The sequence below is a fragment of the Folsomia candida genome, unplaced genomic scaffold, assembly GCF_002217175.1.
Source record: "Folsomia candida strain VU population unplaced genomic scaffold, ASM221717v1 Fcan01_Sc037, whole genome shotgun sequence".
Classification (NCBI taxonomy): Eukaryota; Metazoa; Arthropoda; class Collembola; order Entomobryomorpha; family Isotomidae; genus Folsomia; species Folsomia candida.
The window spans coordinates 265,866-287,984 of NW_019091229.1; the positions used below are offsets into that span (position 1 = coordinate 265,866).

General features: G+C 35.7%; 1 protein-coding gene and 1 pseudogene across 1 annotated transcript; both read right to left on the reverse strand.

The window, feature by feature from the left end:
- Nucleotides 1-7,063: 7,063 nt before the first annotated feature.
- LOC118439493 lies at nt 7,064-9,359 on the reverse strand (annotated as a pseudogene).
- Nucleotides 9,360-15,748: 6,389 nt separating this feature from the next.
- Nucleotides 15,749-20,167, reverse strand: LOC110860992 (ATPase family AAA domain-containing protein At1g05910). Its single transcript, XM_022110105.2, has 5 exons — nt 19,776-20,167; nt 18,439-19,383; nt 17,423-18,105; nt 16,736-17,093; nt 15,749-16,369 (listed from the first exon to the last, which is right to left on the reverse strand). Exons 1-5 carry the CDS (start codon nt 20,092-20,094, stop codon nt 15,996-15,998), a joined length of 2,679 nt encoding a protein of 892 aa, XP_021965797.1. The 5' UTR covers nt 20,095-20,167; the 3' UTR covers nt 15,749-15,995.
- Between the last annotated feature and the right edge of the window lie 1,952 nt (nt 20,168-22,119).

Consider the following 22,119-nt stretch of genomic DNA (forward strand, 5'->3'; position numbering starts at 1 on the left):
GCAATTTAATTTAATTTTTAACTACTTTGATAAAATCAGTCCTTCTTTTGTACATAAATAGTTAACATATGTATGTATGTATGACTGGACGGCTAAACTTATGTATGTATCACAAAAATACTCAAGATCAATACATTTTAAATCATTTCTCGGCTCTGGGATTTTACTTTAAAATTCTGCACAAATTTGCAGGCTGTAAGTTGATTAATAAAATGATGATGAGTTTTACAGTGAGGTTTTGATGAGTCCCAATTTTCTGAAGGTTTCTTAAACTTGACACCTTCTCCGGAATAAATTGTCAAAATCTGGAGTGTGTATTTCTACATAATTGGCAATGACCCGGTATATGTAGAAATTTGTAAGTCGCAATGTTAAAATAAATTCCCACAGCGGAATTATGCGCTAATTAGTGAAAGTTGATTAATTAGTTAAAATTAAAATTGTACGTGCATACATATCCTATTTGATAGAACTGAAGTATGTCCTGCTTCTGACCTCTCTACAAATTTATGTCCTGCATTTGAAAATTTACAAAATCATGAGTCTGTACATCTCATTTTTCCATATTTTATACTGATTTTTACTCTCACCTTTTCCTTTTTTCCCTCCGTAACTATTTCCAGGTTGGGTTTAAGCGCGCAGGCATCAATCTTTGTGGCGTCGAACAGCCTCCAAAAGTGAGTCTTGTTCCGAGCGGACGTTTTGAATCCAAGCTTGTGAAGTTGCGTATGTATTTAAGCAGTGGAACTCTGCGCCCAAATTGAGATAATTTTAATTTTCTACTTTAAAGCATGAAAAAAGTTACATATTTTATAATATGTATGATCCTCGCTGTTGGCACAGGCATTTTTGCACAATTTGTATCGTAACGTAGGACTCGAAGTCTACAGATAATCAAAATATATACAGATATATCAACAAAATTTAATTTATGAAAAATATTAGCTTTGGAAGTTGGAAAAAAGTAGATAACTTAATTTTGAAGTTTTTATGCTTTAAGCATACTTAAGTTTACAAAACTAATATTATAAAATTAACTATAAAAACTTATATTTTTATCTTTTAATTATTCTTTCTGGGATTTGGATTGTGTGCTCTAAGCGGGATCATCTTTTGTCTGTTCTTTTAAGACTTGAATATATTAGATTAGGGGTTTTTCTTTTATTATTAGCGTTATTGAGAAAAGGAGATTTTTTCTATTCTTTAGTTTATATTACTTTTACAGCATGTGAGGGTGCTCTAGGTCTTTCTATTTTAGTGGTGATAAGACGGACGCATGGAGGTGATTATTTTAAGTCTTTTAATTTTTTTTAAAATTTATGATAGTAAATTTATTTTTTATCTTTTTATTTATAGGGTTTTTAAAGAAGTTTAAATTAAATTAAATTTATGTGTTAACATTTATTTCTGTTTATCTAGTAATTTATACATTAGTGGGTCAGCCAGAAACGTTTTACTTAGACTCTTTATTTTACTATGATGGGGTTAGACTTATTTTAGTGTCTCTAAGAGTTTGGGTTAGAATTTTAATAATTTTTTCTAGATATAAAATTTTTCGTTTCAAGGAGCATACTTTTTATTTTTATAGTTTTGTTTTTTTATTACTTTTTATTTTACTATTGACTTTTTTTTCGGGTAATTTATTATTTTTTTATTTTTTTTAAGGTTTCTCTAATCCCGACACTTTTAATTATTATGGGTTGGGGCTACCAACCTGAGCGTGTTCAAGCAGGGATGTATTTTTTATTTTATACGCTCACAGCGTCGTTACCTTTACTTTTATTAATTATGTACTTATATATAATTGGAGGTGGTGTTTCTTTATTTTATAAGGAGTTACTTTTTTATCCATTTTTAGGTTTTAATTTCTTTGTAATTACTGCTTTTATGGGTTCGATAGCCTTTTTAGTTAAACTCCCTATGTATTTTACACATTTGTAACTCCCTAAAGCTCATGTTGAGGCCCCCGTGGCAGGCTCGATAATTTTAGCTGGGGTTTTATTAAAGTTAGGGGGTTACGGGCTTACACGAGTTCTTAGTATCACAGGGGTTTCGGTCATAAAGTTTAGCCCTTACTTTATAGGGCTAAGATTAGCTAGAATAATGTTTACAGGGATCTTGTGCTGTCGTTTAAATGATTTTAAAGCTTTAGTAGCGTACTCTTCAGTAGCCCACATAGCTATGGTGATTGGGGGGCTAATAACTCTCTATTCATGGGGATTTATGGGGGCCTTAGTGATGATAGTAGCTCATGGAGTTTCCTCTTCAGGTTTATTTTGTATGGTTAACTTATACTACGAACGAACTGGGAGCCGAAGTTTTTTTATTAATAAGGGGCTTATTTTAAGTTTTCCTATTTTTTCTTTACTTATATTTTTTCTCTGCGCGTCGAACATTGCTGCCCCTCCGACTATTAATTTATTATCAGAGATTTTTTTGATAGCTAGAATTATGAGTTACGACTATGCCATACTTTTATTTTTTCCTCTAGGCTCCTTTTTAGGGGCTGTTTTTACATTATTTATATTTTCGTTTTCACAACACGGGTCTTCTTATAATTCACTGTATGGGTTTGTTCATTCTAATGTTCGTGAGACCCATACTATTAGACTTCACATTGTCCCAGTAAATTTTTTAGTTTTAGGGCCTAATTTTATTTTTACATTTTACTAAATAATTTCATTTAAATAGTTTAAGAAAAATTTTAGTTTGTGATTCTATAGATGGGGGAGCCCTTTAAGTAATATTTTATTTGGTTTTACCTTTTTATTTAGGGGTTTTATTATTAGTGTCTAGCTTAATCAGTATGCGGTTTGGTCTTTTATATTTTCTTTCTGCTGAAACTATATTTGTTGAATGAGAAATATTTTCTTTTAGATCAACTTCTATTATTATAACTCTTATTTTTGATTGAATAAGTTTGAGATTCACAGGGCTCGTAATATTTATTTCTTCTATGGTACTTTTCTATAGAATCATATATATAGAGGGGGACAAGTTTTTAACTCGGTTTATTTTTTTAGTGTATTTCTTTGTCTTGAGTATAGTCTTTATAATTTTAAGCCCTAATATAATTAGAATCTTATTGGGGTGGGACGGACTCGGTCTTGTGTCGTATTGTTTAGTAATTTATTACCAAAATGTAAAAAGAGCAAATGCGGGTATAATTACAGTTCTCTCTAACCGTGTGGGTGACGTAGCTATTCTTTTATGCATTTCATGGCTACTGAATTTTGGTAGATGGAATTTTTTTTATTCGCAGTTTGTCTATTCGTACGAAGTAGTTTCTTTTATAGTTATCCTAGTAATTTTAGCAGCTATAACAAAAAGAGCTCAAATACCCTTTTCTGCCTGGCTACCTGCGGCTATAGCAGCCCCCACCCCAGTTTCGGCTCTTGTGCATTCATCTACTTTAGTCACAGCTGGGGTGTATCTATTAATTCGGTTTAATTACACTTTAGGTATTAATAATTTTTTATTATTTATTGGTATGTTGACTATATTTATATCAGGTTTAGGGGCTAATTTTGAGATAGATTTAAAAAAAATTATTGCCTTATCAACACTAAGTCAGCTCGGGTTAATAATAACATCTTTGGGGCTGGGCTTCTACGAGTATGCCTTTTTCCATCTTTTAACTCATGCTATATTTAAATCCCTATTATTTCTATGTGCTGGGGTGTTTATTCATTCTATAGGGGACACTCAGGATATTCGAGCGATAGGGGGCTAATGATTTCTTGCCCAGTTACATCTTTGTACTTCATTATTTCTTCAATAGCTCTTTGTGGGTTTCCGTTTTTATCAGGATTTTTTTCTAGGGATATAATTATTGAATTTTTTTTTCAAGGGAGAATAAATTTAATTATGGGATGCTTAATAGTTTTATCTACATTGTTTACATTAACGTACTCTGTTCGCCTTTTGTATTTTTCTTTTTTTAATAATATGGGTAACCGGTATCTTTTAAGTTTAGCTGAGAGAATTAACATACTGATTCCGATAACATTTTTAATTTTTATGTCAGTTTTGGCTGGCGGGTGGCTTAGAGTTTATCTATTTCCTATGAATTTTATTTTTCTACCCCTGTGGCTTAAATTATTGGTCGTTACTATAATTTTTAGTTTTTTCTTTATTTATTTTTTCTTAGTAGACTTTAAGGTCATAAAGAAAATTAGCTCTACCTCAGGTTTAGACTATTTTTTAGGTTCTATGTGACTGCTTCCTTTTATTTCTACTTTTGCTCTGACTCCTATTATTAAGTACGGCGTAAAAATTTTAAATCTTGCGGACCAAGGTTGAGTGGAGTTTTTAGGGGGGCAAGGATTTATTGACAAATCTAAGTTTATTTCTTCCAAGGCAGATGTATTAAATTCCGTAAGAATGAAATTCTTCATATTTAGTTTCTTTATGGGTGTATTGGTTTTATTTTTAGCTTAGTTTATATTTTTATAGCTTATATAAAAGAGCACTACGTTGAAGTTGTAGGGGAAGACTGAGTCTTGAAAATGTATCCCATAAAAATATATTTATTTATTTAAACATTGAAAATGTTTTGTTTTTAATTAAACTAAAATAGAAAAAAGAAAATAACGGAGTTTAACCGTTAAAATTTTAAGTTAGCGGCTTAAATTTGGCTCCCTTTTCTTATTAAAGAGGCTGAGTGCCTAATAGCCATTAACAGTGGCTCGCCGCTTCTTTGGCTTCCTTTAAAATAAGGGGAGAACCCAAATTTTTCAGGTCGAAACTGACCGCGATTTTTCGCTTCTTACTTGTGTAAGATAGACTTTCACAGTACTTTCTGAATGCAACCCAGATGTTATTTTTAACTACAATCCTCTATTTTATTAATATACAATATTATTTTCAGTCTAAAGCTCCTTGGCTTCATTCATGTAGAAGTCCGATTAAAAGAATTAAGATGAAGAATGTCAATAGAGTTAGAGTGTGGGCTCAATTTATTGGTGTAAGAATAATTGGCAGGGGGATGATTAGAGTAATTTCTACATCAAAAATTAAAAATACCACTGCGATTAAATAAAACCGAAGAGAAAAAGGAAGTCGTGAGGATCTTTTGGGGTCGAATCCACATTCGAATGCTGAAGGTTTTTCTCGTTCTTGTATATTTTTTTTGCAATAAAAGAGTTTAGTAAAATTAAAATTGAGGGTAACCCGAATGAGATAATAAATATTATTAAAATTATACTTATCGAACAAATTGAACCTTCTAATTGGAAGTTAGGTGTACTTTTTATACTATAAATATACTTTAACCTCCTCATCAGTAGATACTTATATAAAGAAAAAGTCACACGACATCAACAAAATGTCAGTATCAAGCAGCTGCTTCAAAACCAAAATGGTGGTTTCTTGAGAAGTGATTTTTTATATGTCGTGAGAGACACACAATAAGAAATGTAGTGCCGATAATTACGTGGATTCCATGAAATCCTGTTGCTATAAAAAAAGTTGACCCATAGGCTGAGTCTGAGATTGTAAAAGATGCTTCTCAGTATTCAAGAGCTTGAAGTGAAGTAAAATATACACCTAGGGTGACTGTTAATAGTAGCCCTAATAATGCTTGGGAAAAATTATTTTCTATAATTCTGTGGTGGGCTCAAGTTACTGTTACGCCTGAACCAAGAAGAATAATAGTATTTAAGAGGGGGACTTGGAATGGGTTAAACGGAAGCACGCCCCTAGGGGGTCATATTAAACCGATTTCTATAGAAGGGGCAAGACTTCTATGGAAGAATGCTCAGAAAAACGAGAAAAAAAATAATACTTCAGATGTGATAAATAAAATTATGCCTCAGCGCAATCCCTTGGCTATAATTGAAGTGTGGAGTCCTTGAAAGGTCCCTTCTCGTCTGATGTCACGTCATCATTGAATGCAAGTTAGGGCTATAATTATTGTACCGAATAAAAATAAATTTATATTTATTTCTTGTAATCATTTTACAATGCCAGTAGTTAAAATGAAAGCGCCCGTGGCCCCAGTAAGGGGCCACGGACTTAGGTCTACTAAGTGGAATGAGTGGTCTCTCTTTACTATCATTATTTATTTAGTGGAGTATAATTTCTCTAGCGTATAGTGTCGATAACACCGCAAAAACGTAAGATTGAATTATAGCTACAGCAGATTCTAGGGTTAATAAAAGAATTTGGGTTAAGATTAATCTAGCTAAGATTAAGTTAGAGGCGGCTGCTGTTTGGTTGCCCAAAAGAGTTATTAATAAGTGTCCTGCTACCAATCTATAAGTCGGACTGCCAAAGTTAAAGCCCGGATTACATTTCTAATTGATTCGATTAGCACTATAAATGGTATTAATAAATTTGGAGTGCTCTGTGGCACTAAATGGGCGAACATATGTTTGGCATAATTTAATCAGCCATACATCATAAATGATAGTAATAAAGGTAATCTTAAAGTTAAGGTCAAAACTATGTGTCTTGAAGCTGTAAAAATATATGGAAATAAACCCATAAAATTATTTATTATAATAAATATTAATAAAGAGATAAATGGGATAGTTCTTCCTACTGATGAGTGGGGCCCTAGCAGTATCTTAAATTCATCATGAAGTTTTTTGCAAATTCTTAAGGTTAATAAAAAAAATTTATTAGGGGTGGCTCAAAACATAGGCGTTAAAATCATTAAAATAATTAATGATCTAATTCAGTTTAAAGATATAAAAATTATAGATGAAGGGTCAAACACTGAAAATAAATTAGTTATTATCATTTTCAATTTATGTGATTGGTTTCGTCGTTACTAAGTGGGGTACTAGTTTGACCAACGTTGGCATTCATATTAGTATTTTTAATATTAGAAATTTTAATTACAGATAGAAGGAATAATCAAGAGAACAATAAAAAAAGAGATAGCCATATAATGGGTGCTATTTGAGGAATAAAAAAATGTTTTTTAAACTACTTAGTCTTGACAAAACTATATTATAAATAATGTTAACTAATTTTTTCATTAAAAACATTTGTTAAATTGTTATAAAACGGTTTAAGAGACCGACGCTTACTTTCAGCCACTTAATGAATAGTTTACTTAGATATATTTTTTACTCACTTAATGAAGTTTTTTCCTGGAATTGTTTCAATTACGATGGGTATAAATCTATGATTTGCTCCGCAAATTTCTGAGCATTGCCCGAAAAATAATCCAGGGCGGTTTGTATAAAAATTAACTTGGTTTAGACGTCCTGGCACAGCGTCAGCTTTAATTCCCAGTCTTGGGACTGTTCATGAGTGTAAAACATCAGCAGCTGTAATTAAAGTGCGGACTTGGGAGTTCAGAGGGGCTATTATTCGGTTATCAACGTCAATTAAACGAAATATATTTATTTTTATTTCATTTGACGGAATTATGTATGAGTCAAATTCTAAGTTAATAAAATCTGAATATTCATAAGATCAGTATCATTGATGTCCGATAGTTTTAATGGTGACTGCCGGGTTATACACCTCATCTAATAAATATAATAAGCGAATAGAAGGAAGGCCGATAAAAATTAAAATAAAACTTGGGATAATAGTTCAAAATAGTTCTAAACCTTGGGATTCTATTATATGTTGGTCAATATTTGTGTTGTATATAGTTGAGAATAAATTAAACCCTACAATAGAAATAATTAAAATCAAAATTGTTAGGGTGTGGTCATGGAAAAAGATTAATTGTTCTATTAAAGGTGAAGAAGCGTTTTGGAACCCTAAAGCCGCTCAAGTTGCAATTTTTAAAAGAATAAATTATTCATTTTTGAATTTTAAGTTCACTGCACTAATCTGCCACATTAAAAATGTGTGACTAAGGATAGCTCCGAGTATGAGTGTTCGGATGGGGGTATATTTTGAAGTCACTCAATTGATGAAGAGTAAATAAAGTTATGGACTCTAGGGCGGGCAGTCGAAATAGATTCCCAAATAATAAAGCTGAATAGAAGAACGGCAGCTACTGAGGTGTAACTTCCTAACGAAGATAATACGTTTCAAGTAGTAAATGCATCGGGGTAGTCTGAATAACGTCGAGGCATGCCGTTTAGTCCTAGAAAGTGTTGGGGGAAAAATGTTATATTAGCTCCAATGAACATAGTATAAAATTGAATTTTTAGTCACTTAGGATTTAAATTTACTCCTGTAAATAAAGGAAATCAATGAATTAAGCCTCCTATAATTGCAAACACAGCCCCCATAGATAAAACATAGTGAAAGTGGGCGACTACATAGTAAGTGTCGTGAAGTACGATGTCAAGTGAAGAGTTAGCTAAAATAATTCCTGTGAGACCCCCCACAGTAAATAAGAATACAAAACCTATGGCTCATATTAAAGTTGGGGTGATAATTAAAGCACTTCCTTGAAGTGTAGCCACTCAGCTAAAAATTTTCACTCCTGTGGGGATGGCAATAATTATAGTGGCGGCTGTAAAGTAAGCACGAGTGTCTACATCTATTCCTACAGTAAATATATGATGTGCTCAAACGATAAATCCTAGAAGACCGATTGCTATTATCGCGTAAATTATACCTAATTGACCGAAAGTTTGTTTTTTACCTCTTTCAAATGTAATAATATGCGAAATTATGCCAAATCCAGGAAGAATTAAAATATAAACTTCTGGGTGACCAAAAAATCAAAACAAGTGTTGGTACAAGATAGGGTCGCCGCCCCCGGCAGGGTCGAAAAATGAAGTATTTAGGTTACGATCTGTTAAAAGTATTGTAATGGCTCCAGCAAGAACTGGAAGGGAAAGCAGGAGAAGGATAGCGGTTAAAAAAACTGATCAAACAAATAAAGGAGTTCGGTCCCAAGTCATACCTTCAACTCGTATGTTGATGATAGTTGTAATAAAATTTACTGCCCCTAAGATTGAACTTGCTCCAGCAAGGTGAAGTCTGAAAATTGATAAATCTACAGAAGCCCCAGCATGGGCGATGCCTCTTGATAAAGGGGGGTACACAGTTCAACCTGTGCCTGCTCCTCTTTCCACCAGTCCCCCTGATAAAAGTAAGATTAATGAAGGTGGAAGAAGTCAAAAACTTATATTATTTATTCGAGGGAACGCCATATCTGGGGCGCCGATTATTAGTGGAACTAGTCAATTTCCAAACCCCCCAATTATAATAGGTATAACTATGAAGAAAATTATAACAAAAGCATGGGCTGTTACTATTACATTATAAATTTGGTCGTCTCCAATAAAAAAACCTGGTTGACCTAATTCCAAGCGGATTAAAACTCTAAATGCGGTGCCGACCATAGCAGATCAAACTCCAAAAATTAAATATATAGTTCCAATATCTTTGTGGTTGGTTGAAAAAAATCAACGTTTCATAAATAAAATGGCTGAGTTTAGGTGTTAAACTGTAAATTTAATTACGAGTGGTGTACTCTTTTATTATAATGTTATGTATTCAATTATGAATTAGGATTGCAAATCTTAAAGTGGCGTTAAGCTCTTAACTTAAAGTTTAAGGCTCCCATCTTAATTAAAGCTTTGAAGGCTTTTAGTTTTATTAACTTAAAACTTTAAATTAATAAAACTAAATTTGATAAAATTAAATTCCCGGTTAGGGAGAAAATGATGAATTTATTAATTTTTTTGTTACTCGATGAGATTTTTTTTCAGGGAGGCTAGCTGTTAAAGAATTAAAAAATATTTTAGTGTAAAAATAAAGTGAAACTAAAGAAGACGCAACTAATGTAATTATAATTACTATGGGGAAGTTTTCACAGCTACTGCTAAGGCGATTAATTTTCTTAAAAATCCTAAGAACGGGGGGAGCCCCCCAAGTGATATAATTAGAGTTCTTAGTATGAATTTCGTTTTAATATTAATTTTAGAGGAGTTAATTTCTTTAATTTTTAATTCTAAAATTTAAAAAATTTATAACGAAAATGATTGGAGATAAAACAAAAAAATAAATTAAAAAATAAAAAGTTCAAAATTTTAAAGACAAAGAGGCTAATATGAGTATTCATGCTGAGTGTGAAATCGAAGAATAGGTTAATAGGATTTTTCTATTTATTTGGTTTAGCCCTCCAAGTGCACCAGCAGTTGCTGATATAATAATAATAAAATAAGTAAACATACTAATATTAAAATTAATAATTAATATGAATGGGGCAATTTTTTGTCAGGTGAAGATGATAAAACATTTAAATCAAGAGATGAATTCAGTAACTTGAGGAAATCAGATGTGAAAGGGGGCTAGGCCTGCTTTGATAGACAGGGCTGAAAATAAAAAAAAGTTTATTCTTTCTAAGTAATAATTTTTTATTTGAAGGGCTGTAAAGGATGCAGCTGTAATTAAAATGACAGAAGCGACCGCCTGGGTTAAAAAATATTTGACTGCTGTCTCTGTAGATTTAAAATTAAGGTCTCTTAAAATTAAAGGGATAAATCTTATTAGGTTAATTTCTAGGCCGATTCAACAAAGAATTCATGAGTTAGACGATACTGCCATTAAAGTGCCTAAAAATGTAGTGGTTATAAATGTTAATTGATAATTTTTAAAGAACATTAAAAAGGAAGAGATTTGACTCTTATAGAAGGGGTATGAACCCTTTAGCTTATTTAGCTTACCTTTATATTAATTGTGTGTGGTTGGCTAGGCTCATAAAATTTATAAATTAGTTTAAATGAACATTAAATTTTGAATTTAACAGAAATAGTGTAATTCTATTATTTATAAATAAAGGTACAAATACATGATCTATTCTATCAAAATAGCCCTTTTTTCAGGCACATTATTAATTTTTTCTTAATACATTATAAGATGTTTTAATGTTTTTTTGCGTTAATGAAGTTATGTGTAGTATATATATATATATATATTAATTATATGCATATGTATGGTTAATTATAAAGGGTGTTAATAAAGTCCGATCCCATGAATTTTTTGGAGCGCGGTTGTTACAAATTCAGCTGGAACTTTTGAACCAGTGAAGTTATTTATTTCAAATTTTTACCATGGGAGGAACAACTAAACGTGTAAGTCATGAGCATCTTAGAGTTAAGATACAAACATTGCATCAGCAGGGGTTTAAACCTGCAGAAATTGTGCAAAAATTGGGCTGCAGCCGCAGAACTGTTTGGAAATGGAAGAACAAAAATTTTGTCCACGACAAAAAGCGACCCGGGCGACCCAGAAAGGTGTCACCTACCACAAAGAGAATGATTAAAAACAGACTTTACAAGAAAACCGGTAGTTCATTACGTAATTGTGCAAGGGAGTTAAATGACTCAAAACGCTATAAAGAGAAGAAGAAGCAAATTAACTATGTGACCGTGCAAAAATTTGTGAAATCTACGAGGTGGGGTCACACAGCTTACAAACTAACCAAAAAACCTCTCATGTCACAAAAAAATATCGATGACCGTCTGAAATTTGGAGAACTCCTTCAGAAAAGTGGCCATTTGAGTGAAAAAAGACTTGGTGAAGAATTGCGCAGTCACATCCTTTGGACTGACGAATCTATTATTGAGCTATATCCAAAATTGAACCAACAAAATGTTCGTTACAGGACAGAAAACAAATCGGATGTACCATCAAGAGTAGTCCCAAAATTCGGGCTTAAAGTTATGGTAGCGGGTGGATTTTGTGCACGTGGCGTGACTCCTCTACATATCATACCAAAAGGCCAAACAGTCAATGCAAAGTATTATATGGAAAAAATATTACCTATCTATTTCGATAGCATGGGGAACAAGGAAATATTTCCGAATGAAAGAAAAATAGTTTTCATGCAGGATGGTGCTACAGCCCATACAGCAAAAGCGAGTTTGAGTCTCATCAAGACGCAAGTTTCAACGGTCTGGAGCAAGGGGGTGTGGCCCGGAAACAGCCCAGATTTGAATCCCCTGGAGAACCTGTGGTCCATACTTAAGGAAAATGTATACAAAGAACCACAACCCCGGACGAGGGAAGAGCTAGTAAAAAAAGTTCAAGATGTATGGAATTCGATTCCCACAGACACATTGGAAAAATTAGCACAGAGCCTTAAACAAAGAGTTGAGGGCATGGTTAAAGTAAATGGTAACAAGACCAAATACTAAGGTAAATATGTCGAACACTTTTTGTAAGTATGACGGGTAGTTTTTTTTATACTAGCCTTCACTTTTTTATAGGAAAAATGGGATCGGACTTTATTAACACCCTTTATATACATATATATATATATATTTATATATATTTATTTATATGAATATATTAGTATATACATATGTATAAATATATATATTTATTAGTAAATAAAAATATCTATATATATAATTGATAATAATAATAATAATAATAATATTTTTACTTGGAGAGTAGATGCAAAAATGTACAACTGGAACTCAACTGTAACTGGAACTGGAAGGTATGCAATTTGACACTTTGACAGGCTGGGTTACGATGATGTCACCAATGAGCAGACGTCGGTTATGAATGATGGAATAAAGCTTAAAATATGAATGAAAAATTACCCTAAAAATCCCCAAATTATGACCCTAAAAATGACTAGTTTTTTAGTTTGGCTCGTGTGATTCTCTATTTTCATGAATAAAACAAGCTCTATAATAGGGAGATTTAAATCATTGCCGATGAATGATATAAATCTCTCCAGAGGAAAGTGAATGTACATATTTTTTTTAATTTCTCACAATGCATCATACTGAGAAAACAGACTATTTTTTTTCATTTCCTGGTAAATTCGTATGCAAAATATTTGAATTTGGCCAAAAGTCATGAGATAAACTAAACAAAGTCCGAAATATGATATGATCGAGAATATAAATATGTATGTACCAACGCCAGAAAATATGAAAAAATATGCTTTGCCGTACTCATGACCGTTAACAGTCTCAAAAAGTTTGAGGGCTGTAGGTCAATAAATGGAAAAAGTCATACTTCATTAATAACCGTTCTATGCCAAGAGAGAGGTGAGATATGAACATGCGTGTTGTCACAAATCCCAACCAGCACGATAGGTACGTGCCGGGCTAATTTTGATCAAAAAATTTCAAAACGACAAATTTGATGTTTATTTGTCACCATAATGTGTACCTAAATAAATATATTCATCATAATACAAAAGTTATTCCCGTTCAAATTGCTAAGTATAAAATGAAAAACCAAAATTATGTCAAGATTAAATATTAAATTATACGGTTTATGGTAAGGGACCGTCTATAAATTACGTAACGCGAGAGGTGGGTCTAAAGCACTAATGATATCGTGCGTATGTTAAACATGTTAAAGGGGGGTCTAGAAAATCGCGATTTTTGCGTTACGTAATTTATGGACGGCCCCTAACAAAATATGTTTTATGAAGTAGTAAAACATATTTTGTCGCCGTTCCGTTTTAAAACCGTGCGACGCCATAAGTTAATAATTTTTGGTCTTTCCTGAAAAGCTTAAAGGGTTCGGAAAAAGTTTCTCCCCAGTCAAATTTCGTAGCCCGCAAGGAGCTAAATTCAGCTGCCATTCCCGAACCTGTTAATATTTAATTTTGAAAATTTTACCATGAGTAGTCCAATACTAAAGGTCAGTCGTGACCATCGTAGAGTTCCGACAAAAACTTAAGTTCCGCAGAAATTAAAAATATAAGAAAAATCGGAGAAATTTTGATGTGGCAGAAAAACGGTTAGGCTACGGACCAGTAGAATTTTTTTCATATACAAAAAAAGGTCTGACCCACGTAGAAAGGTGTCATCTACTACAAAAACAACAATTCAGCTCAAGGTTCATCAGGAGCCAGAAGTTCGATTCTACTTTGTGCAAAAGAGTGATATGGGCCAAAACGCATTAAAATTATTATCACGTACATAAATTTACCACACTATGACACTAACAATACTGAAGTTTGCAAAATCGACGAATTGGAATCGCACTGCTCATAAGCAAGGTCAGGAAAGCTTACTATTTCAAAAGAACCTTAATGCCAGTCTAAAAATTGGAGAAATATTCCAAAAAGGTAGCGATTTCGTGAAAAAAGGCAAGGTCGAGAAATATGGCGTCATATCCTCACGACTAATGAATTTTCAAATGAGCCATATCCAGAATTGAACCTACAACATATGGTATACAAAACCGGAAAAAAGTCACATGTACCACCCGTGCGTTCAAAATGTGGGTCGAAAGTTATGGTAGCCGGTAGTTTTTTGCGCTTGGCGTGAAAACCCTCCGTATTATACAAATATGGCACATATAATTGCAAATAAACCGTCGCAAACGCGCATACGGAAGTAGCTTCAGACTACTTCACTCCAAGCACTCCCACGACATCGCGGGAACACTTGATTTTACTGTATTTCATCTATACATTCAATTTTTTCAAAAATCTCATTTTGCCCCGACCACACCCCCTAGTGACGAGGGGGTGTGGCACAACTCGGGAGCACTTTATTCTACTGTATTTCATCTATGCATTCAATTTTTTCAAAAATCTCATTTTGCCCCGACCACACCCCCTGGCGCCCGGGGGGTGTGGCACAACGGGGGAACTCAAAATTTCACTCCATTTCATCCATAGATTCAATTGCACTAAAAATCTCATTTTGCCCCGACCACACCCCCTGGCGACCGGGGGTGTGGTCCGGTTGCACCCAAAAGTTGATAGGATCCTCCCCCTGGGGTATTATGTATGATGGCGAAAACCGATTTCGATTATCTTTATCCGTTCTCCCGTTATCCTGCTGACAGACAGACGGACAGACAGACAGACAGACAGACAGACAGACAGACAGACAGACAGACAGACAGACAAAGTCTTCACATAAAGTAGCTGAAGCTACTTAATAATTTTATAGCGAAATTGCAACCTAAAGGCTTTGATAGTATGGGAAACAAGGAATTTTTTCCAAATATTAGCCAGTACTTATATGTGTGGGAAAAACACTTGATTCCCTGCGCCTCACAGTTTTGAGAAATAAGCTTATGTTTTTTTGTTGGAGTAAGTGGGGAGGAACTTTTTCCGAACCCCTTATAGCGATTCGCCCATTTGCTGATGATCTGGATACACATAAAAAAATCAAATTGTCCGGTATGAAATTTTTTGAACACAAAATGGTCCGGCACGTACCACGTACCCATCATGCTGCTCGGGGCCAGAAAGCAATGCACGAGAAGCAGCGATAAAGTCAAGTCAACCTATTCGAGTGTTAATGGATATCAGTTTACAAAAATAACTGAATATGAAGGGAGGCGAGTTTGTCAGCAGCATGATTTAATCTTTGAACTTTATTTTGTATTTATGTACATTATTAATGGCAACATATCTATGCATGGTTACTTCTATTTTTAATTTTTTAGTATATTGACAACAATTAATTAGTTATATAAATTACTTACTTCCTATTTGTTTCCTTGTGTACAATAAATATAAATTGCAGACATTGGAATCCGTGCTAAATTTTATAACTGCAACCACGCCCCCTGGTTCCCGGACAATGAAACGATTCGAGTACGAACTCCGTCGTCGTCACGGGCTGACTAGGAGCCTCAACGAAGTCTGGCGAAACGGACCTTGATGAGGGACCTCGTCGACGAGAGTCGTCATCGTCATTGCCAAGAAGTCAGGGCGTCGATGAGAGCCATACATACGTACAACTTGTAAATTTGCTTCTGTAGGAAAACAAATTTTTAATGTGCCAAAGGTATTGATGGGTACATGATATCGATAAAACGCATGTGCATACATATGCAAATAACGATGCATAACATATGTAAAGATGAATATACCAAGAATGCATACTTTTGAATGGTTGAATATTTTTATTTGAAATTTTAAAATCATGGCCGGCGTAAAACCAAGTGTCAACTCGGGACAAACATTTTTTTACACCTTGTCCGTGTTAACATTTAATTTGAACGTTTGGAAAACTGTATTAATTTTGTGAATTCAATATTACCTTATCCATAATTTAATTTGAGTAAGAAGCATTAAAACTTAATTATCTAGTAAATGAATATGTATTACATATTTACAAGTCGTATACTCAAGTATACATGCTGGAAAGGGACGATTTGTATTTTTCTTGCCCATCTAAATAAGAGCAAAATGCTTCTGTAGCTTTCTCCAAAGCTGTATTGATTTCCTCGTCTGTTTTATCCTTGTCAGACTTCGAGTCATATTGGGTAAAAATTTGGGCAACTTCCCCCTCAAAATCGAGTAAGTCGTATAAAGTCAAATTTTTTCGAGTAACAGTGTTCCCAACAAGGTCAGCCGTATTTTGAGGTGTGGCGCCACCTAGTTTTGTTATCATTTTTTCAAACGTAGCGGGTTGGATTTTCGCTGAGATGTTGGAGAATACTTGTCGTATTTCGGTTACGTTGGGGGCAGGAAGTTCGTAGTGGCGGGAATTTTGAAGACCTGTAATAAATTTGCAAAGTGTGCAAAAAAATTATAAATTTACGAACAATTAAGGTCCCCTAGCGTATGCTCATAGATTTCGAGCAAATTCTTTTTAATTACTCGCAAATTTGAATAATATGAAATTTGCAAATGGCATTATCTGACAATTCGCAGTATTTGCCGAAAAATAGAATAAAACGATAAACGATGCCTTAAGTTGGCAAATTTGACACTTTCCAAATTTACCATGACTTTTCTCCTTTTTGGATGCAAATTTCTGTGCCAATTCTGAGCACTGGGTAGCGCCTTTTGCAAATTTCATATTAATTACATTGTGATCGATGTACATACACTAGGTTCGCCAAAAATGAAAGTTTTACGCACCTCTAAACAGGACTTGAACCCGATCACTCATCTGGTCCGGTGATCCGGTAGCAGTCCCGATGAGGAGTACTCGTTCCCCTCTCAGCATCTCAAAACTGTCCAAAATCTGTTCGTGTTCCTTCATCTTCCAAAACTTGCCAATCCTCGCATGCAACAACTGATCGATCCCAGGAACGTATAAAATTCCGAATTTCCCCTCGCCAGGGTTCAGCACGTGGTTGAACGTGGAAGAAACGTGGCGTTGTATGACTTCCTGACCAACGCCGAGGGGAGGAATTTCAAATTTGGCGGCGAGCGTGGGGCTGAACGCGGGCGAGGAAAAGAGCGCCGGAATTAGGAGATTGTCGATTACTTTAAGCTAAAAAAATAAGATAAACGCCATTAAATTAAACGATTGTCATATTTCCTTCGTAATTCGACTGAACAATTGTGAACAATTTTTAGCGTATTCATTACAAGTTCGCATTCTTAGATAAAAATCACAATTTCGCAAAAAAATTGGCATGCAAAGCCATTTGCGTATTTCAAAACCTGTTACTTGGATCGCAGAATGTTTTTTTTATAATTGTATCTCGATGCGTACATGGGAACTCTTTAAATGAATATCCCATTTTTTTGCATTGTGAAAAGTTAGAAATCCCTAAATTTTTAAATTTCCAACAATTTGTTTCCCATATTTTGACCAACCTGTTTCGCATCACTCCCCCAAATCAAAAAGGTATTGAGTCCCCCGCCACATTTCGAAGATGATGATGCGCCCACCACGGTCGCATCTTCCGGTTTGAGAAAATACCCCAACCGACCCGTTATCTCATCCAGCTTCTCCTTCAACGCGGCCGCGGCCCCGTTGGGAATTGGCTTATCTGTGATGACCGCATTTCCAAAGTGATTCGTCCCGCTTGGGCGGACCGACTTGAGCGCGCTGTACCAATCTTGCCGTTGGACGATTAACCCGTCAAAGTCAGATCCGGTTTCGGATTCCTTATTTTTCGGAACATTTTCGGTTTTCGGAGAATTTTGAGTTGAGGAATGTCGCCGCATCGCGAAGACGAATGCTTGTCGACAAACTTGCTCCAAATCGGCGCCCGTGTAACCGCCCGTCATTTCGGCGATTTCGTCGACAAAGGTGGCCTCCATTTTGGATTTTGCGTCCCACGACGCCGTGTGGATTTCCAGGATGGATTTTCGTCCTTCCAATTTTGGGGCCTGGAATTCGATGGTTTTGTCGAATCGGCCGGGACGACGGAGAGCAGGGTCGAGGCAGGTGAGACGATTTGTCGCCGCGATGACGAAAACTTCCCCACGTGGGAGATTATCCATCAGACCGAGCATGGTGGTGACGACGCCGTTGTAGAATTTGGAGATTGAGGCTGTAACAAATTTTAAATAGGTTAATTAGAAAATTTTAAGTGGGGAGTCAAGGCAGAATTTTTAAACAACACATTTGCATTGTTTTTAAAATATTTAAATGTAATTTCACTCGAATTGAAATTTTACAAAATGTGAACTGTAAAATATGCACAAATATTGTTGCATTTATTTTTTTGACATACGGCTCAAATTAGCTTACACATTTTTGCAAACTTGCTGAGTTCAAACTCCGTTTTTCTCAAAAATTGGTAAAATTACTTTTCAAAACTTACATACCTTACAAGTTACCAGTCAATTGTGTCATAAATTTTCCAAATTTCTCAAAAACTTACCGTTTTCATCCCTCGCACTGCAAAGCCCATCGATTTCATCCATAAAAATTATCGCCGGCTTCTTCGCCTCCGCATTTGCAAAAATCGATCTCAACTTAGCCTCCGTGTCGCCAACCCACTTCGTATAACAGTCGGTCCCTTTGTGATAAAAGAAAGAAAACTTTTTCCCATTCCCGCTCTCATTCAAACGGCTTAATTCTGCCGCCAAGGTTTTCCCCAGTAGCGTTTTCCCCGTTCCTGGCGGGCCGTGGAAAATGAAACCCCGCACGGGTTCAACATCCCATCCGAGTTCTTTCAATTTATCGCGGTTCTTCAAAGGCGTGATTATGTTCTCCGTCAAAATTTGAATTTGCGCCGCAAGCCCGCCAATCTTGGTAAAGCTTAGGGAATCCATGGACGAATCGGAACGCGCCGTGGCCGCGGTAAAATCCGAGTTCTCACCCGGCCTGGCTGGCGCTGCAGTGACCTTCTTCATTTTTGTGAATGCCTTAAGTCCCGCCTCCCATTGAGGCAAGGTAGGAAATTCTGGCGCGGTTGGGGGACACTTGCAACAACTGCAGCAATCAGCAACTGGGGGTCTGCTGCTTTGGATTTGATCGTTGATAGCGGTCTGATAAATTTCCTGGCAAAGGGTCGTAATATCGTCGCATTTTAGGGAAAGACCGGAAGTGGAAAGGAGTTCGGAAACTTTGACTAAAATTTCCTCCCTGGAATTTTCCGTGGTGGTGGAAATCTGCCATTTCTCCGTTTCCATTTTAAGACAGCCAAGTATCCCGTTGACGGAGAGGCTTGACGGGAACGAGAGAAATTTTGTGAACCGTTTCCCAGAATTGAGGGGTGCGAAGGTGTTCGTCATAGAGGTGATGGTGGCGATGACGAAGACCTCGCCGGGAACTAGGGCGTCCATGCAGGTGCCAAGTTTTGTGACGAGGTCGTGATTTGTCACTGCAAAAAATGGGAAAGTTAATTCAAAAAATTGTTTTACGAATTTATAAGATTTCGAAATACTTTTGAAAACTTTAGAATTTTGTTGGTAAATTTTTCCAGGACGTTTTTATTGCGCAAGATTATTTCGCAAACTCCACTAAATGATTGATAAATTGCAAATGGTCCATGGAAACCAAATTAACATAATTGTTTGTACAGAGTTGGGAAATTTGCGAAATAATATTTTGCGAATTCCGTCGTACCACCACCACATAAGTTTGCTAAATTAGTTGCGATATGAAATTCTTAATACGTTGTCGCGAATACTTTCATTAATTTAAATTCGACCTAGATAAGTAAATACATCAATAAAATCTTTCCATGAAAGCTAGAAATAGAAATTTACTTACTAATATTATACTGACAAAATCCTCCAAACTTGTCCAAATCCTCCATAAAGATGATTGACGGCTTATTCTTCGTCGCCACGGAGAAGAGTCGATCCACAAAAGAATATGCGCTCTTGTCCGTCGAATACTTTGAAACGACGTCGGACGCCATCCGTCTAAAAATCCGGAGGGGTTTCTTCCCATCTCCGAATTCTTTGCCCAACTCGGTCGCAAGGGCTTTGACGAGGACGAGGGCGTGCGACTTTATTTCGACGCCATAGAAATAAATGCCTTTTGGGAGAGAAATATTGGCAGATTTGTACAGGTCGCGACACTTCATGGGGTTGATGAGGTTCTTCCGGAGGAAGTCGATCTGCTCGTTGAAGTCGAAGTTTTGGAGGTGTGGGGATGAGAAGTTTATGGGGGTGGGGGTGGGGTAACTGGTTGAGGGGGAGGGGAAGGGGTTGGGTTATTAGGGTCAGTGGTGACAGGGGGAATTTCTGGGGGTGGATCGACCACGTGGACTTCGTGACTTTTGATGAATTCTTCCTCCTCTTGTTTCTCCTTCTCGGTTTTTACGTCGTCTATCTTTGCGGTGGGATCGGTGGGCTTGGTTTTGTCATCAGTGGGGATGGCAGTTTTGGTGGGGGCGGTTGTCGTATTTGTGGTGGTGGTGGAGGCAGATGTCGTTGTGGGGGTCGTGCTGGTGGGGGAAGTGGTTGTTGTGGTCACGGAATTGGTAGTGGTTGTTGGATCGACACTAATTTGTCCGGAAATTAGTGTTGGTGGTGGTAAACCAAACGCGTCCCCGAATTCGACAAGGTCGCCGAAATTGGTGCAGCATTTGCGACGCATTTCTATCGTTGAGGAGGCTGCTGGGATTCCGGGGGGAGGTTCAATAGCTTCGAGGTTAACTTTTTTTACGGGGGGATTTTTACTATCTTCTAAATCTTCCCCTGTTCCAACCCCGATTTCGCAGTATTTTCTCTTAACACTAGATTTTTCGGGGGTTTCGCTAACCTCGTTTGTTTCCGAGGAAGAGAAGAGGTAGCGAAGTTTTTTAAAAAATTGGGAAAAATAGTAAGACATTGTTATATTTATTAAAAAATATTTCACACTTTTTTGTAGAGAACAGTAAAGTCTGCTGGTCAGCTTGATTGATTGAAAGGGAATGAACCAAAATCAGGTTGAAGGCATGGCACGGCTACCTGCTCATGTGAAAGGTTGTAATTCAGAAATAGTATTTATAGTCTCAACCCAAAAAGGGTATTTGTTTTGTGATGATTGACCTAAACGGAACGGATGGCAATATATAAAAGCAAAAATACTAGAAGGAAAACGTTTGTACGGGATAAATCTTGAGAATGTATAAGAATAATGTTGCCCATTCGAGAAGTATATGTACATACTCTCAATTCCAATACTATATTAAGAAGTATGTAAATCAGGATAACGTTTCTGTGAGAAAAAGTAACGTTTTTAAGATAGTAAATTTACATCCTGCATAAGGATTAAGTGCCCCTGTCACCTTTTCATGACCACCTTCTCATCCATAAAGCCTATAGTTTTCTGCGAACGAAGGATAAATACTGTACATAAGAAAAACGTTTGACAAGATGTGTTTGTGTAAAACATGAATTCTAATATAAGGGCCGTGCACAGAGCATATAATATATGATCGATTTTCCGAGAATTTAGACCCATAGCCCCCTCCGGTGATCTATATATCTTATGACATAATTAAAAACGGGAAGGACAGTATGTCCCCTCAAATCGATCACATGCTTTCTGCACAGTCCCATATAGTGAAATTGTACATATTATGTACATATGTATACATACACTGCAGGTAACCCAGACTTGGTAACAATGAAATGCAAGACAATGGGGATTATTCTGGATTATTAAATGTCCTTTATTACATACATACATATATTCATAAATATGTCAAGTAAATGAAAATATAAAAGCTTATAATAGTGTGAAATTTTTTTAACACATTTTTGGTGGAATTATTTACTATACAATTTGTTTCACGCGTGTATGTATTTACAAATCTATGTACACTCTAAATACAAGTTGTGCTAAATTTACCTAGGGTTGAGAAAAAAGGATGACAACAATTTGGAAAAAAATTGCACAACACTTGGACAAATTTGTTCTCAGGGCGATAAACTACTATTTAGTTTGTTGCCCTGTTGTTTCTTTATTCCAAGGACGAATGACTACCTTAGAACCCGGTACTATTATTTCCCCATTTTCAATCATATTCACATACTAACTTAGGCCCTGCTTACAATCTTTACATTACTTATTTACTGTAATACATACACAAACCTCGAGCTATCAACGGATAATAAAGCTG

Excerpts from the sequence above, each read along its gene's own strand:
- LOC110860992 (XM_022110105.2), bottom strand. The coding sequence starts at position 20,094 with ATGAAGTGTCGCGACCTGTACAAATCTGCCAATATTTCTCTCCCAAAA. Across the intron at positions 18,106-18,438 it reads CAGTGCGAGGGATGAAAACG|CCTCAATCTCCAAATTCTAC; the intron begins GTAAGTTTTTGA and ends AATTTGTTACAG. Across the intron at positions 17,094-17,422 it reads GGGGGAGTGATGCGAAACAG|CTTAAAGTAATCGACAATCT; the intron begins GTTGGTCAAAAT and ends TTATTTTTTTAG.